This window comes from Amblyomma americanum, chromosome 11 (assembly GCF_052857255.1).
Source record: "Amblyomma americanum isolate KBUSLIRL-KWMA chromosome 11, ASM5285725v1, whole genome shotgun sequence".
Classification (NCBI taxonomy): Eukaryota; Metazoa; Arthropoda; class Arachnida; order Ixodida; family Ixodidae; genus Amblyomma; species Amblyomma americanum.
Genome location: NC_135507.1, coordinates 99,912,718 through 99,927,035, shown reverse-complemented (window position 1 = coordinate 99,927,035; position 14,318 = coordinate 99,912,718). Strand labels below are relative to the sequence as shown.

The window sequence follows — 14,318 nt, the reverse complement described above, 5'->3', positions numbered from 1 at the left end:
TTCTAATGGATAATTACTATGCTGATTAAAGCAGTGCTCTTGCACGATGATAAAGAAGAAAAAAAAGAAATGTTATAAACCGCTGACCAGCCCAAATCCCTTCGATCTCAGCAGAATCCAGAGTAAAAGAAATAAACTCAACACTTATTTACCTTGAGAAGTGTGACTATTTCAGTGATGGAAACAGTGTTTGGCGTTTCAAAGTGGGTCTTGCAGCTGCAGATGATTTCACAGCAGGCGCTAATGCAATTTGGTTTAGCACTTTAACATTTACAAATTCCTCAAACCAGGTCATTTGTACTAGTAAAATGTATTACACATAAAAGTTTTAAAAAATTAGGAGGATGCTTAAGCTTTGCCTTAACAGTAGACATGATGGCAGCTTCCAAAATAACAAGTATCAATTACCAATCATAAGGTGCATTTAATTGCCAAGTACCAATGATTATCAATCACCAATCAATGATTACCAATCAACAATCACATTACTGATCACCAACTACCAATCCCAATTATCACTCATGATTACCAATCCCCAATCAATGATTACCAATTACCATTACCAATTACCAATCAACGATCACATTACTGATCATGGTCATCGATTAATTACAATCACGTTTACCGATCACATTACTGATTACTAATAACCAATCATAATTACCAATCACTACCTAGGTTACACTGCACGACATACTACACTATTACATACTCGTACACATAACTTGTTTCACTGCAATGAACTACCATAACACTGCCTTTTCATTCCACGCAATTTCTGACATCTAATTAACATATTTAAGCATTTTTTTTAGCACTGTAACATCAGTACACATCCCAAACATATGTTATTAAGTTATACATACCACAACACGTTCACTAGGTACTCCTCTACCACGATTGAACCAGCGGCCCTTCGTGGCCTATGCATTGCGTGCTCGCCTGGCATGCAGAGGGCCTGGGTTCAAACCCCGATGCCGGCTGATTTCTTTTAGTAAATTACTTCTGTATTCTGAAATACCCTTTATTAGAGGCACCTCCTTGCCGATCCTGGCTTCATTTGGACCCTCCCACAATTTGTTAGCTTTATTTGAAACTTGTGGGATTTTTTCCGACTGAAGCAGGACAATAGGAGACGCCGAGCGTTCAGCAGAAAGAGCTTCTTATGCTACTGCGTAAAAGAACTGGCACATTCTTCAAGACATGACAAGTAATGTCAAATTTTGTTTTCACTGAATAATAAGAGACTTGAGATGTAAAGTGCTATTTCTTCAGACAAAAGAAAAGTGCACATTCCTACCAGTCTCATATCCTTATCTCTTTCAAGCTGGACTAGCTTTTTTGTAAATCAGCACGCTCCTGAAACGCAGCCAAAAGCCTTACTCGCAATTTCTTTAGTATGGCTCGACCACTTTCAAAAGGCTTCAAATTTTTTTGCTTTCATTTCCTTAGCAACGAGAAGTTCAGCTTTGTGGAGCAACTTTTTCATTGATCACACTTTTGTATGAAGGCTTTCTTCTTTGGATGCTCTGGTCTGTTGACAGTCTTTATTAATTTTTGTCTCCTCGGCTCCTGGACGACTATTTTGCTGGACGACGACGTTAGAGCAATGTGCTGTGGGACCACGGCAGCGATGGCGACAGCAGCGCTAATGAGGGCAATTGCGCAAGTGTGGACGAGTAGTCCAGTGACTATTACATTTTAAAGTGCGAGCATTAAGAAGCGGCCGTGGTCAGGTAATTTAACTTTCTCAATGCTCGTAACCTGCAATGTTAGCATTTGAACTTAAACAAATGTATACTACAGTAAATAAAACGTATAAGAGGTTCACTGAAGCTTGAGGGGTAGAAAAAATATTGTATTAGCAGTCCGAGTGTTTTACACCAAGCAACAGGTGCCGCTGCTGTCGCCACTGCTCGTCTCAGTAAAGCCTAGGCGAAACAGCTGTTTCGATCTTATGCAAGCGAACTCCGCCGCCTCAGCACAAAAACTTGTTTTGGTTCATTGCGGCGGAGTGAGAGGCAAGGTTCCAACAAGTTGAAACTTTTTCGCCGTCATGCGCCGCTCAACCGCTCAATTTGCTCAGTCGCTTGCATGTGAACCAGCCTGCTGCGACTCCGTCGAGTTGCTCCTCGAGCCGACGTTCTTGAGCAGCTGCGCCGTCAACACACACAGCCAGCTCCCCACCTCCCCACGTGCGGCGGCCGATGGCGACTGCTGATAAGCGGCGGCAGCCCAATGATGCTATCACAGTCTGCTCTTAAAGGCGAAGCTTAAGCGTCCGCCAAGTTTCGCGTTTTTGGAATGTGCCCACGGGCAAGCCCATCTTTTTTTTTTTCCCTGACATGCGATAGGGGGGTTGACTTACATTCAAATTGACTTACAATCGTGTAAATACAGTAGGTGACCTGTTACTCCCACTGAGGGTAAAGACAAGTTGCCAGGCAACACCCCGGTGTTTATGTGGCTCAAGGTTGCAATGATTTAGTTTAAAGACGTGCAAACTTGTCCATCAGGTTTGACACTTGATGGGGAGCAAACACTCCAGGCACTTGTTGCAGTCTTTAAAGAAGCATCCTGTTGAATGGCACCTGCAGTCCCTCAGCACGGTCTTATCAAAGGACAACTTTGAAAGCAAGCAACCAGCAACTTTGACATAGAAGCTGCAATGCCAAAGCTGCAATCAGCTCATGGCGCATTTGGCTGCAATTGTAGTAGCACTTCTATCACTACATTTGGAGCTGCTTGGCACGATTTCATGAACAAGGAGAGGCATGTGTGTGTGCATGTCTTCCGCTCTCCTGCTTGCTTGTGGCTTTTCTCAATCGTGAAACCTTGGGTTTCTTTCCTCACCATCTTTCCGTTTTTCCCTATCTCAAGGAACATTTCTTTTCAGCCACGTTTGTCCTCTCTCTTTCCGTTCTATTTTCCACTTGAAGCGTTTACAAGTGGCTTGGAATTCTTCCACTTGTTTGTTTCACTTTGCTACTGCTGACCTCATCCACTTTGTCCTCTTCCTTAATTATTCTCTTTTTTGGGAGGTGGGGGGCTCTCATCCAGTTTCCTAGATGCAACCTTTTCCAAAAACTGACCCCATATTTTATCCAAGTAACTTTAGGTATACAGCCTACACCCAGTGCACAGTCTGCTTGGCTCAATTTGAGCTAAAAAGCGTTTTTTGTTTACGACGCTCTCTGCACCCGGTGTATAGGCCACCTACAGTACCATGTCCACACACCCAGTATACAGAATCCCGTTGGGGATCTCATTACATAATGGGTGGTACTGAAAAAAAAGTACTGCATAATCTGCCCCTACAGATAGTCCGTAAAGTGCGAAATTTTATCTTTAAACATGTAGTACAGCATGCAGGCTGTATACCAGCATTTATGGCACTCATTATCAAGTGAAAACAAATTTGAGCTTGGCCCAACAAGTTGCGTGCCGGCCCACCTGGTCGCCCAGGGCCCTGGTGCGCAGGAGAGGGGTTCGGCTGTTGCTCTGGGGACCGTCAAAGCCGTCCGAATCCAGGGAAGAAGCCGCGTGCATAGGCAGGGCCAATGGCCAGGTGCCCCGGCAGACCCCTGTCTCCTCCTCGTCAGCTCTGACCTCGAACACAGCTCACATGCCCGCTAAAAAGAGACACAACAGGAAAAGGTTTTGTCAATGATTACTGGTTGAAAAAGGGTGAAAAACCTCTGCTGCAGCTGGATAGAAAATGTCGCCCAAGCCACAGCCCAACATTTGCTCTTGCTGCCTGGTCAAAACAGTAGAAATGCACTGATAACCTCAGGCAGTTTGGCACTGAGCAGGTGTTGAAAGTAGATGGGCACCCCAACCCGGCTTCTAGCGCAAGATGTGCCATGCCCATGACACACAGTGATAGGACACGTGTGTGGTTTGTATGTACAGTCAAACCTGCATATATCGAACTCGAAGAAATGTTTGGCATGTTAAAAACGGCAACAGAAGCATATTTCTAACCTAGAAACAAGAATACATTCTAACTTCGCTAATTATGCGCTTCTTGCAACGACCTGCAGCCTGCGGGTGTGCTACACTCGCTAAGCATTGCTAGGTCTAACCTGCTTCACATTGAAGCTACTCCAGACAGTGCTTTTCCTTGCCCAGCCAAGGACGGGTGATGAGGTTACCCGACCTCCTTTACAACTTTTAATGTTAGCCATTTATAAATCTCGTTTTTGCTCTGAATACTGAGTAGAAGGAAAGGAAAAGGAACTTTTCAAGCTTTCTACACTGCCATAAGATTTTATCTGTAAAAATCTGCAGAAAACAATTCCTGATACCTTGAGCTTGGCGCATGATAGCCTTGGTTGCTTATGCGCCATTAAACCCAACAGAACACACAAACACAGACAGCGCTTTGGGACTAACCACTGTGCATCATAAGGGCGCATAACCCTGTTACCAGTACAATAAGAATATAATCACTGCTCATTAAAGTTAAAGAACAGCTGATTTCTGCAATATCTTAAAAGGAAAGCATGCCACGTGAAGTGAAGAAACAATGGTGAGGCGTTGCCCTAATAGGTTGCAAGCAGAAATTTTTAAAAATTATTTGTATATTATAATGTCCAAGCAGAGCTTTTAAATTTCAGTTGAAAACTCAGAAAGACCTCTACTGGTTTGTACAATTATGCACCTCAACCTCACATTTTGAGATTGAGGTCGGCTGCTCGGCCTCAGGAAATGAACAAAAAATGAAAAGTGATTCATAAGTTTCTCAGTTAAAAACAATTTTGAGAATCCTGTGAGAAAGGAAAGCCAGAATGATGATGGTACCATTGTGATGACTAGTTATTACAATAGTGCATTAAGCGGTCTATATAATTATTTAATAAGGTGTGTACAGATACTACTGTTGTGCACGCAATAGAAGAAGCTTATTCATTAAGTTTGCTTCACTAACCCATTATAAGCTTATCAGTGTCGGTATTCGGCAACTGCTTTCCGTGTACTTGTTCGCATTGGAAGCCTCTTGCTCATTCATGCACGAACCAGCAATAGACACACCCAGACTTTCTACATCATCTACCAGAAACTGGGAGGGTGGGGGGGCATTCCCAGTACTCTTCTTAGACTTGACATATAGCGAATGTAAAGAAACCGGTCGCAGATGCGCTTTCCAATTTGACGGCTACGCAGACGCATAAAAAGTATATTTCGATTTTTTAGCTCTATCCGACATAGCGACAGTAATCAGCAAAGATGAAAATTTTGCCGCCCAGCAAACACTCTTTTCAGTCCTCCGTATAGCTGCAACTGTAATACACCCACAGAGGCGCGTTGTATTTATGTCTGTGTAGAAGCGAGCGGCTTCTTTTATTAATGGGAAAGCATTAGATGGCTCAGTTTCAAGGTCATATCCACAAAAAAGTGCCCGCAAGAAACGGCACCATGTGATGTCACAAGCCGACGAGTCCGGTCACGAATATGATGGCGTCACATCATTAATTAATGCTAATCAAATACACTGATCAACATGCCTAACCAATACTTATTAATATAATTAGGTAATGCTAAGACTAATTAGTATTAGTGATGACATCATATGAGTGTGAGGTAATACCAGGTCACGTGACTGCGATATAATGTGAAGTCAAGCCTAGTCACATGACAACAATTTAATGTGACATCACACCTAGTGACATGACAACGATGTGATGTCACGTCATACCAGTCTCCACCCAACCCCATTTCAAGGTCCACATGGATTCCACATTACTACACATGCGTGCATGACGCATTCCAAAGAGTGCCTACAGCTCGGTCGACATTAATGACATTCAGATTGACCAGCAGGTAACCGCGGCAGTTCTCATGTGTGACATACTGCAACGATCATGCAACGGCACATGCCGCTGACCCTCGAGGTGATGGCGATGATGATGATAATAGTGTATCTTTATGCGCCTGGGGAAGCGATATACCACTACCAAATTGAAAGTTTTCAGAATATTGATTACATTACCAGCAACCGAAGACAATAATGCTGTGGGAAAACAGGAAAAATTGCAGCTAATAATTAAGGGTGATGATGTTGATGTTCTTGGGAGGTCAAGACCCTCCTCCGTTTCCGCCGCTTCCCTCCAGGTGGCAATGGTAATTGTTTCGAAATCCTGGGAATTCTCCGATGACTCGGCAGTCCCGCTGCACTTTACAGGAACGGGCTAAATTATGTCTTCGAACACTGTGCCAACAATTGAAATCACACGGGCAAAAACAAATGAACTAGAGTGGGCAGCGTGAACCGCTCTCTCTGTCAAGAGCACCACGGCTCTCCGCTCAAATTTCGTCGCAGCGAAATGTTTTTCCAGCCCCCCCCGCCCCCAACCCGCGACAAAAAAAAAAATGCCTAAATACTATACAACTGAACAGAATTCCGGGTACCATTTCGTTAACTAGTCTGAGACAAGCTGCTTTGAGTGTCACTTGTTTTCGTTCGAAACTGAACTAATCAATGCTACACCGGCATCCTCAAAGCTTTTTACCCCCGAGCACCACGTGAGCATTCTGTGAAGCAGTTTAAGGTGAACGATGGGTCTCTGCAAAGTAGTTAAACGAAAGATAACGGTGTGAGCAGTGCCCGGTCATCTGCTGGGCAGGCCACCAACCTATAGCAAAACCTAGCAACCTAGCGGCAATTGCAAAAAGTCTCGCCCTCAAAATTTCGACCTCAGTGGATGACGACCTCACTCAACCTCAAACTCACGTGTGAGGTTGAGGTCTGATTTGCTGACCTCACTGACAAAATTTCGAGCTTTTAAGCTTTCGTAACATGCATGATGCTAAAGGAAATGGAAATTGCCAGGCAATCATGGTGAATCTGAAGCAACGAAGCAACATAAAGATGGTGTTCAACCAATACCAATCACATCATCTGTTTACTTTGAACCCAATGACATATGACTTCACAGCGGAACTTAATTCCCTAGAAAACAAACACTCATAGTGCTAACACGTTCTTTACGCATAAACAAAAAACTCTCCGATATTCAACAAAGCACACACTATATATATAACGAATCTGAAAAAGAAACTCAAGCCGATTATGCCTACGGAAAAGACTGGCCAGCTAAAAGGCACATTATGCAGCTCACGATCGAATAAAACAAAGTTATTTTACAAGTGGTTTTTCGGTCAATGGGTTACTCAGACGGAATTCTTTAATAATTAATGCGGATTTAACAGAACCCGCACCCATCACGCCGGCAGCCGTAGCTTTTCGCACCGACCTCAATCTCGTTTTCCAGCACACATCTGAGAAGGCGATGTCGTGCCTTCACTGTAGACGCATTCAACTCTGGTAGTTTATATTTATTTACTTCAACGCCGCGACGCGTGCATGTGGTCTGCCGGTCACGGGAACAAACGCAGCGTTTTCCTCGAAGCCACAAGAGAAAACGTCTCCATGCCGTCACGGGCCGACGTACCTACATTTAGAAAAAGACCGGCTCCGTCGCCAGCGTTGCAAAAAAAAATCTCACATAGCTCACAAACATGTGTAGTACGTGCGCCGTTGCCAGGCCCAGTGCAATAAAACCGCTGTGTACTTTCTGTCAACTGTACATATAAACATTCGACATCCGTTCCCGATAGCCGGCCGCTAAGAGAATCCGTTATTCTGTGCACGGATGCATTAGGAGTCCATGGTGAATACACAAAGCCCGGAAGATATATATATATCCGTCCCCGATTTCCTAGTCTGTTACCACATGCGCGGCAACAAACCTGCAAGGTTGTTCCGCAACCGCGCTGGCTAACTGTGAGAAACTTATCGGGAGTGCGAATTTTGCGGACATGCGTGAATGTCGAAAAACAATGGGAAAAACAATTAAGGACTTGTGTTACACGTGATCAACGTACGATAAGCAATGGTTTGGCCATTTCTTGGTTTCACGCGACTTCAAAACCTCTGCAGTCGGAGGCGTGGCGGCTCAGCCTTCAGACAAACAGGCGCCGGTCTACAGGAAAACACAAACGCGAACGCACGAAAACAACGTCCCTGTTCCGTAACTGCCTTCATGAGTGAAGACACGCCTGTTGAATGCTTCTTTTGTGCTACAGACACGCTCAGGTGTTGCCGAAGTACGACATAAAAGTGCGAAAAATAGCGATCGCTGTCTCGCTTACCTAATCGAGTGAGTACGGTCCAAACGCAAGCGCAAGAAACGCGGCTATGTGCAGCTGATCGCGCACCGGTGGTGGTGGTTGGTTCGGCAGTTTATCGCTGTTCAGATTACATTTTCAAATTGTTTCAGCCAACAACAGCTCGAGATAAATGACCAGATTAACGACCTCAAGTCTGAAAGGGAGTCCGAAACGGAATAACGGGCTCACTTGCCCATGCACTTGCCTTTGCGAGGTGACGGCGGTGACGACTCTCGTGTCAGATTACAGTTCCATTGTGTGTTCAAGTGACACGCTGCTTGCGGAATCCAGTACCTTCGCAACACGATGCCTACGGCACTCGAGCCCTGGGGAGCAATTTGATAGCCCGACGTGCCCACTGAGTACAAGCGCTGATCGCACCAATACCCAATGCACTCACTCTTTGAAACCGCTCATCTCCGGCTGTTGCTGCTCCGGCGGCCACACCGCCTCGCAACGCGCGGTTCTCGTACTGCGTACTAGCGAAAGCCTCTCTAGCATCCTTACAGATGGCAGCACGCTACCGCATGCTTTGAAGTTCTCCCACCACGGTTGGTCTCGATGGGGGCAAATGGGAGCGAGGGTGAAACATCGAAACACGCAGCGGTGTGAAATACCTACAGGTGTGAGGAGAATGCAGTCTTTCTGCTTAATAGGAAAGTTCAGCTTTTCTGTAACAACGAACAAAAATTTACTTTGCGCCGCTTGATATTCGAAGCAACGAAGGTTCCAATGAACTCTGTTCTTATTTGTTGCCTACGTTCTTGGCAGAGAAGGACGCCTGCAGCACGTATTTAATAACATTTGGAAAGGCATATGCGAATATTCGGTCGAACTAGTACAGTTTCGATATAGATTCTATTCGGATGTTTCGTATTCGAAGTCTCGAAGTATTCGTCTCGAGCGAATAACGTTTCGGGAACTCTTGCTGCGGATGGTAAGCGTATGTATCTCCTAGTGCTCCATCGGTATATGGCACCGCGGCGCGCGCGACCGATGTCATAATAGTTGTAATAATAATAATAATTGTTTTGAGGGGGAAAGGAAATGGCGCAGTGTCTGTCTCATATATCGGCGGACACCGGAACCGCGGCGTAAGGTAAAGGATAAAGGAGGGAGTGAAAGAAGAAAGAGGTGCCGTAGTGGAGGGCTCCGGAAAAATTTCGACCACCTGGCGATCTTCAACATGCACTGACGTAACGCAGCACACGGGCGCCTTAGCGTTTTGACTCCATAAAAACGCAGCCGCCGCGGTCGGATTCGAACCCGGGAACTCCGGATCAGTAGCCGAGCGTCCTAACCACTGAGCCACCGCGGCGGGCCCCGAAAATCCGAACTCCGAAAATCCAGATTCTGCGCCGCGCGCCTACACTCTGGCGTGAATAGAGAGTAGAGAGTTTTAGTTTCACGTACGTAGAGGCTTCACGTACGTAGAGCTCTTACGGGTGACCAGTGCGCATGCGCAGAACGCAAAAGGTCTGCGCGAGTCTCACCATAGCCTCCTCTATTCTATGGTCTCACGTACGTACGTGAGATTCGGATTTTTACGTTGCGGTCTTTGCGTTGCTTGCGTACGTAGCGTTGACAAACATGGTAGCGCCCTGCCCGCCCGCTTCACAGCGATAACCGCTTCGTCGCTAATCCCTCGAGGCGATATGGTGTTCTAAACTGCTGTATTCGCCTTCGATTTGCCCATTCTTACCCTCGCATAAGGTTTGAAGCGACAAATAGCTTTTGTTTTTCAGACAGAAGGGCGATTTTTCAGCTGCTAAGCCTGACGAAGGAGCGTTGGTCGTCGTCATGAGCACTGTAGCAACGGTTTCGCTATGGATGGCTTGGCTTAAAGTCTTGTCTTGGATGATTTAGGCTACAACCAGTGTCTGTGTTTCTTAGTAGATGGCGCTAGGCGTAACGCGCGGCGTGCTTCGCGTACGTGTAACTATAAGGGTTTCAAACGACCTGCGTGCAGGCTACGTACACTTCTCACGTTTGCGTACGTGAACCCTCTACGTACGTGAAACTAAAACTCTCTAAACCATTATAGTTACACGTACGCGAAACACGCCGCGGTTTACGCCTAGCGCCATCTACTAAGAAACACAGACACTGGTTGTAGCCAAAATCATCCAAGACAAGTCATTAAGCGAAGCCATTCATAGCGAGACCGTTGCTATGACGACGACCAACGCTACTTCGTCAGGCTTAGCAGCTGAAAAATCGCCCTTCTGTCTGAAAAACAAAAGCTATTTGTCGCTTCAAACCTTATGCGAGGGTAAGAATGGGCAAATCGAAGGCGAATACAGCAGTTTAGAACACCATATCGCCTCGAGGGATTAGCGACGAAGCTGTTATCGCCGTGAAGCGGCGGGCAGGGTGCCGCCATGTTTGTAAACGCTACTACGTACGCAAGCAACGCAAAGACCGCAACGTAAAAATCCGAATCTTACGTACGTACGTGAGACTCGCTCATAGCCTTTGCGTTCTGCGCATGCGCACTGGTCACCCGTAAGAGCTCTACGTACGTGAAGCCTCTGCGTACGTGAAACTAAAACTCTCTAATAGAGAGTTTGTTTCACGTACGTAGAGGGTTCACGTACGCAAACGTGAGAAGTCTACGTAGCGTGCACGCAGGTGGTTTGAAACCCTTAAAGTTACACGTACGCGAAACACGCCGCGCGTTACGCCTAGCGCCATCTACTAAGAAACACAGACACTGGTTGTAGACAAAATCATCCAAGACAAGTCATTAAGCGAAGCCATTCATAGCGAGACCGTTGCTATGACGACGACCAACGCTACTTCGTCAGGCTTAACAGCTGAAAAATCGCCCTTCTGTCTGAAAAACAAAAGCTATTTGTCGCTTGAAACCTTATGCGAGGTCAACAATGGGCAAATCGAAGGCGAATACAACAGTTTAGAACACGATATCGCCTCGAGGGATTAGCGACGAAGCTGTTATCGCTGTGATGCTGCGGGCAGGGCGCCGCCATGTTTGTCAACGCTACGTACGCAAGCAACGCAAAGACCGCAACGTAAAAATCCGAATCTCACGTACGTACGTGAGACTCGCGCATACCCTTTGCGTTCTGCGCATGCGCACTGGTCACACGTAAGAGCTCTACGTACGTGAAGCCTCTACGTACATGGAACTAAAACTCTCTAATATCTCGCCGGGCGCCTGGCGGCTTGTGGCGTCCTCAGGGCGACCTGCGCATGCGCAGTGGCTCTACGAGGAAGCGGATCTCGCTATATTAAATTTCTCTGATCCGACGACGCGCGGCTCCCTTGACTTCCGCTGAACGAGTCTGAACTGACTGCAGCTCCCACAGCGGCATTTCTCGGCGCGAAGTTTGCTAAACAGGCGCGGCGGTGTGAGCATGAAGTGGGGCCTGTACGAGACATGTGGAGAGAGAGAGAGAAACAACTTTATTTGTCACCAAATATAATGGCGGGTCTACTGGGTCGATTCAGCCGCTCCGGGTGGCCGGCAGTTGTAGCCTGTCGACGACCTCTAGCGCTCTCGCCGTTGCCTTGGTCTATACGCCGGAGTCCGAACTGGCGAGGACAGCATCCCATTGTTCAGGAGAGGGAGATGTAACTAGATCTATTTATTTATTTATTTACCCTAAAGACCCAGAAGAGGGCATTACATAGGGGGGGAATGATGAAAAGAAAGCACACATAACAAATCAACTCATAACAAATGATGGTAAATATACAGAGGGCAGAGTTTGGGTAACATTTGGTTAAGTGCAGTATAACATATTGAAACCACAAAATTCAACACGTTCAAACAACTGAGTAATAATTAGGGCAAAATAAGTAACTAAATATGCAATGGCACATAAAAGAGGCTCCGGAGCTGTTCAGCACACAAGAAATGGCAAAGCAAAAAAGGACCGCCAAAAAGTCACGGACACGGTAAATCATTCAGCACTCTATGACGCATTTTCCGTGTTCAGAAATGTTAGTAAAGCTGTTTGAAAAGATGATAATTCAGTATGGCCGACAAGGCTGAGTGGCAATGAGTTCCATTCATTTATTGACAAAACCAGCGGTGACTTCTGATATTTTAGTGTGCGAGCGAAAATCGGACGTACCTTATGCGCATGATCCAGGCGAGCTGAACAATGAGGTGCAGGAAAGATATGATTCCGGGAGAATGGCGTTTCGCTATAGTATAAGGTGTGAAATAATGAAAACCGGGCGAACTTTCTACGTGTAGCAAGAGGTTGAAGATTCATGGCTTGCTTCATTGCTGATACGCTTTGATGACGTGTGTAGGATGACAGTATGAATCTGACGGCTTTATTTTGTACTGCTTCTAGAGCATTTGTAAGAATCGCGTGGGAGGGGTTCCATATAACAGAAGCGAATTCAACAGATGATCTGATAAGCGTTCTATAAGCGCTGTGCCGTGTTTCAGCGTTCGCAAGGGGTAAACAGCGTTTCAAGAGACCAATTTTTTTAAAGGCTTTATTAGTTATGTATTCAATGTGAGCATCCCAGGTTAAGTTCTGACTGAAAAACACTCCCAGATATTTTATACACGACACGGAGTCAATTCCACTATTATTTAACCGGTAATTATTCTGTGATGTTTCTGCTACGCTAGAGAATCTTACATGCTTGGTTTTACTGACATTAATATCCATCTGCCACGTTGAACACCATTCAGTTAGTTCTGTTAGATCTGATTGGAGAGCTAGTGCATCAGTCGGGGTGGTTATCTGCCTGTATATTACGCAGTCGTCTGCGAAAAGCCGTATTGATGAAGTAATATTAGAGGCTATGTCGTTTATATAAATTAGAAAAAGTAATGGCCCTAATACTGAGCCCTGTGGGACACCGGATAATACGCAAGTGGGTTTAGAAATGAGGTTCTCAATTTTGACCGACTGGTAACGATCGGTTAGGAATTGCTCGATCCATGTAGTTGTTTTGTCGTCGAGCTGTAAATTTCGGGTCTTTAGCAGTAAGCGTTTATGGGCAACACGGTCAAAAGCTTTTGTAAAGTCAATGAAAATGGCGTCTGTGAGATGAGACATGTGTAGGGATTGATGAAGGTCAGTTACAAGCTCAAAGAGTTGCGACTGGCATGATCGGTTTTGCCGGAATCCATGCTGGTTCTCGAGAAGTAAGTTATTTAGGTTCAGATGGTTCATGATGTGGGAAAAGAAGATATGCTCTAGTAGTTTGCAGCAGATACAAGTAAGTGAGATAGGCCTGAAGTTGTTTGGATCGGTGTTACTTCCTGATTTGTGTACGGGAATGATGTGTGCTTGTTTCCAGTCGTCCGGGAGCTGTCCTGTATCCAGAGATTGTTGAAATATCAGCGCGAGCAAACCAGATGATTCGTGACATGTTAGTTTCAGAATCTTTGTACTGATCCCATCGGGTCCTGGGCCTTTTTTAGTTCTAGCTTGTCGATTGCGCGGGCGACGCCATGAGGCGGATCCTCCAAGCATTCCCAGATTATGTGGTCCAAAGTAGCAGGCTCGCCGCACAGCAGGTTTACCATATCGGAATATATGCTAGAGGATGTCCACGGGTTTGGCTGCGACCGCGTCTACAGCCGTTGCCACGTGGTAGCCTGTTCTCTGCTGAGCGAATCGTACGGAGGAGGCAGGCGCAGGGCCGGCCTTGCCTCATTAGGCGCCCTGTGCGAACTCTCGCCAAGGTTGCCCCCCCCTCTGCCGTCAAACTAATCTTTTTTTTATATTTACCTTTTCGATTCACTTTATTTAACTGCGGGACGCAAGATATTAAAAGAAAATTGTTTTGACAGTTCATTAGCGTGACCTGTGTATTTCGATGGCTGCTGCCTGAAGGCAGACTGCGAATCAATAGCGCCAGCCCCAAGTCGTCGCCATGACTCCGCCCGAGGTTGCATACCTAGGCCGCGGCGGGTCACCAACCACCAATATTACAAGCAGCTGATGCGCTCTAAAAACACGTACGCAAAGAGGCTTATCAGTGAAAAATAAGTTTAGTTGCATTTCCAGACTTCAGTTATTCTTCGAAAAGGTAGCGCTCACGAACAAAGCGCAAATATTGGCTGTCTGGTTGGTGCAAACCTTTATAAGAAACCAGCCAATGCTAGAGGCATGTGCGTGGACACCAAAGCGACACGCACAATAACTGTT

At 45.9% G+C, this 14,318-nt stretch overlaps 1 protein-coding gene across 5 annotated transcripts in view; it reads right to left on the bottom strand.

Annotated features, from left to right (window-relative positions):
• LOC144109457 (proton-coupled folate transporter-like) overlaps positions 1-8,638 on the bottom strand; it is a 38,728-nt gene extending 30,090 nt beyond the window's left edge. For 2 of the 5 annotated variants that reach the window (XM_077642262.1, XM_077642258.1), the window contains exons 1-3: positions 8,573-8,638; positions 8,378-8,498; positions 3,454-3,632 (exon numbers count right to left, since the gene is read on the bottom strand). In XM_077642262.1, the coding sequence (XP_077498388.1) occupies positions 3,454-3,549 (96 nt within the window). In that variant the 5' untranslated portion in view covers positions 3,550-3,632; positions 8,378-8,498; positions 8,573-8,638. Of the gene's footprint in view, positions 1-3,453; positions 3,633-8,154; positions 8,262-8,377; positions 8,518-8,572 lie in introns of those variants that run through there. The other 3 variants (XM_077642261.1, XM_077642257.1, XM_077642260.1) reach the window with 2 other exon arrangements.
• Positions 8,639-14,318: the final 5,680 nt, after the last annotated feature.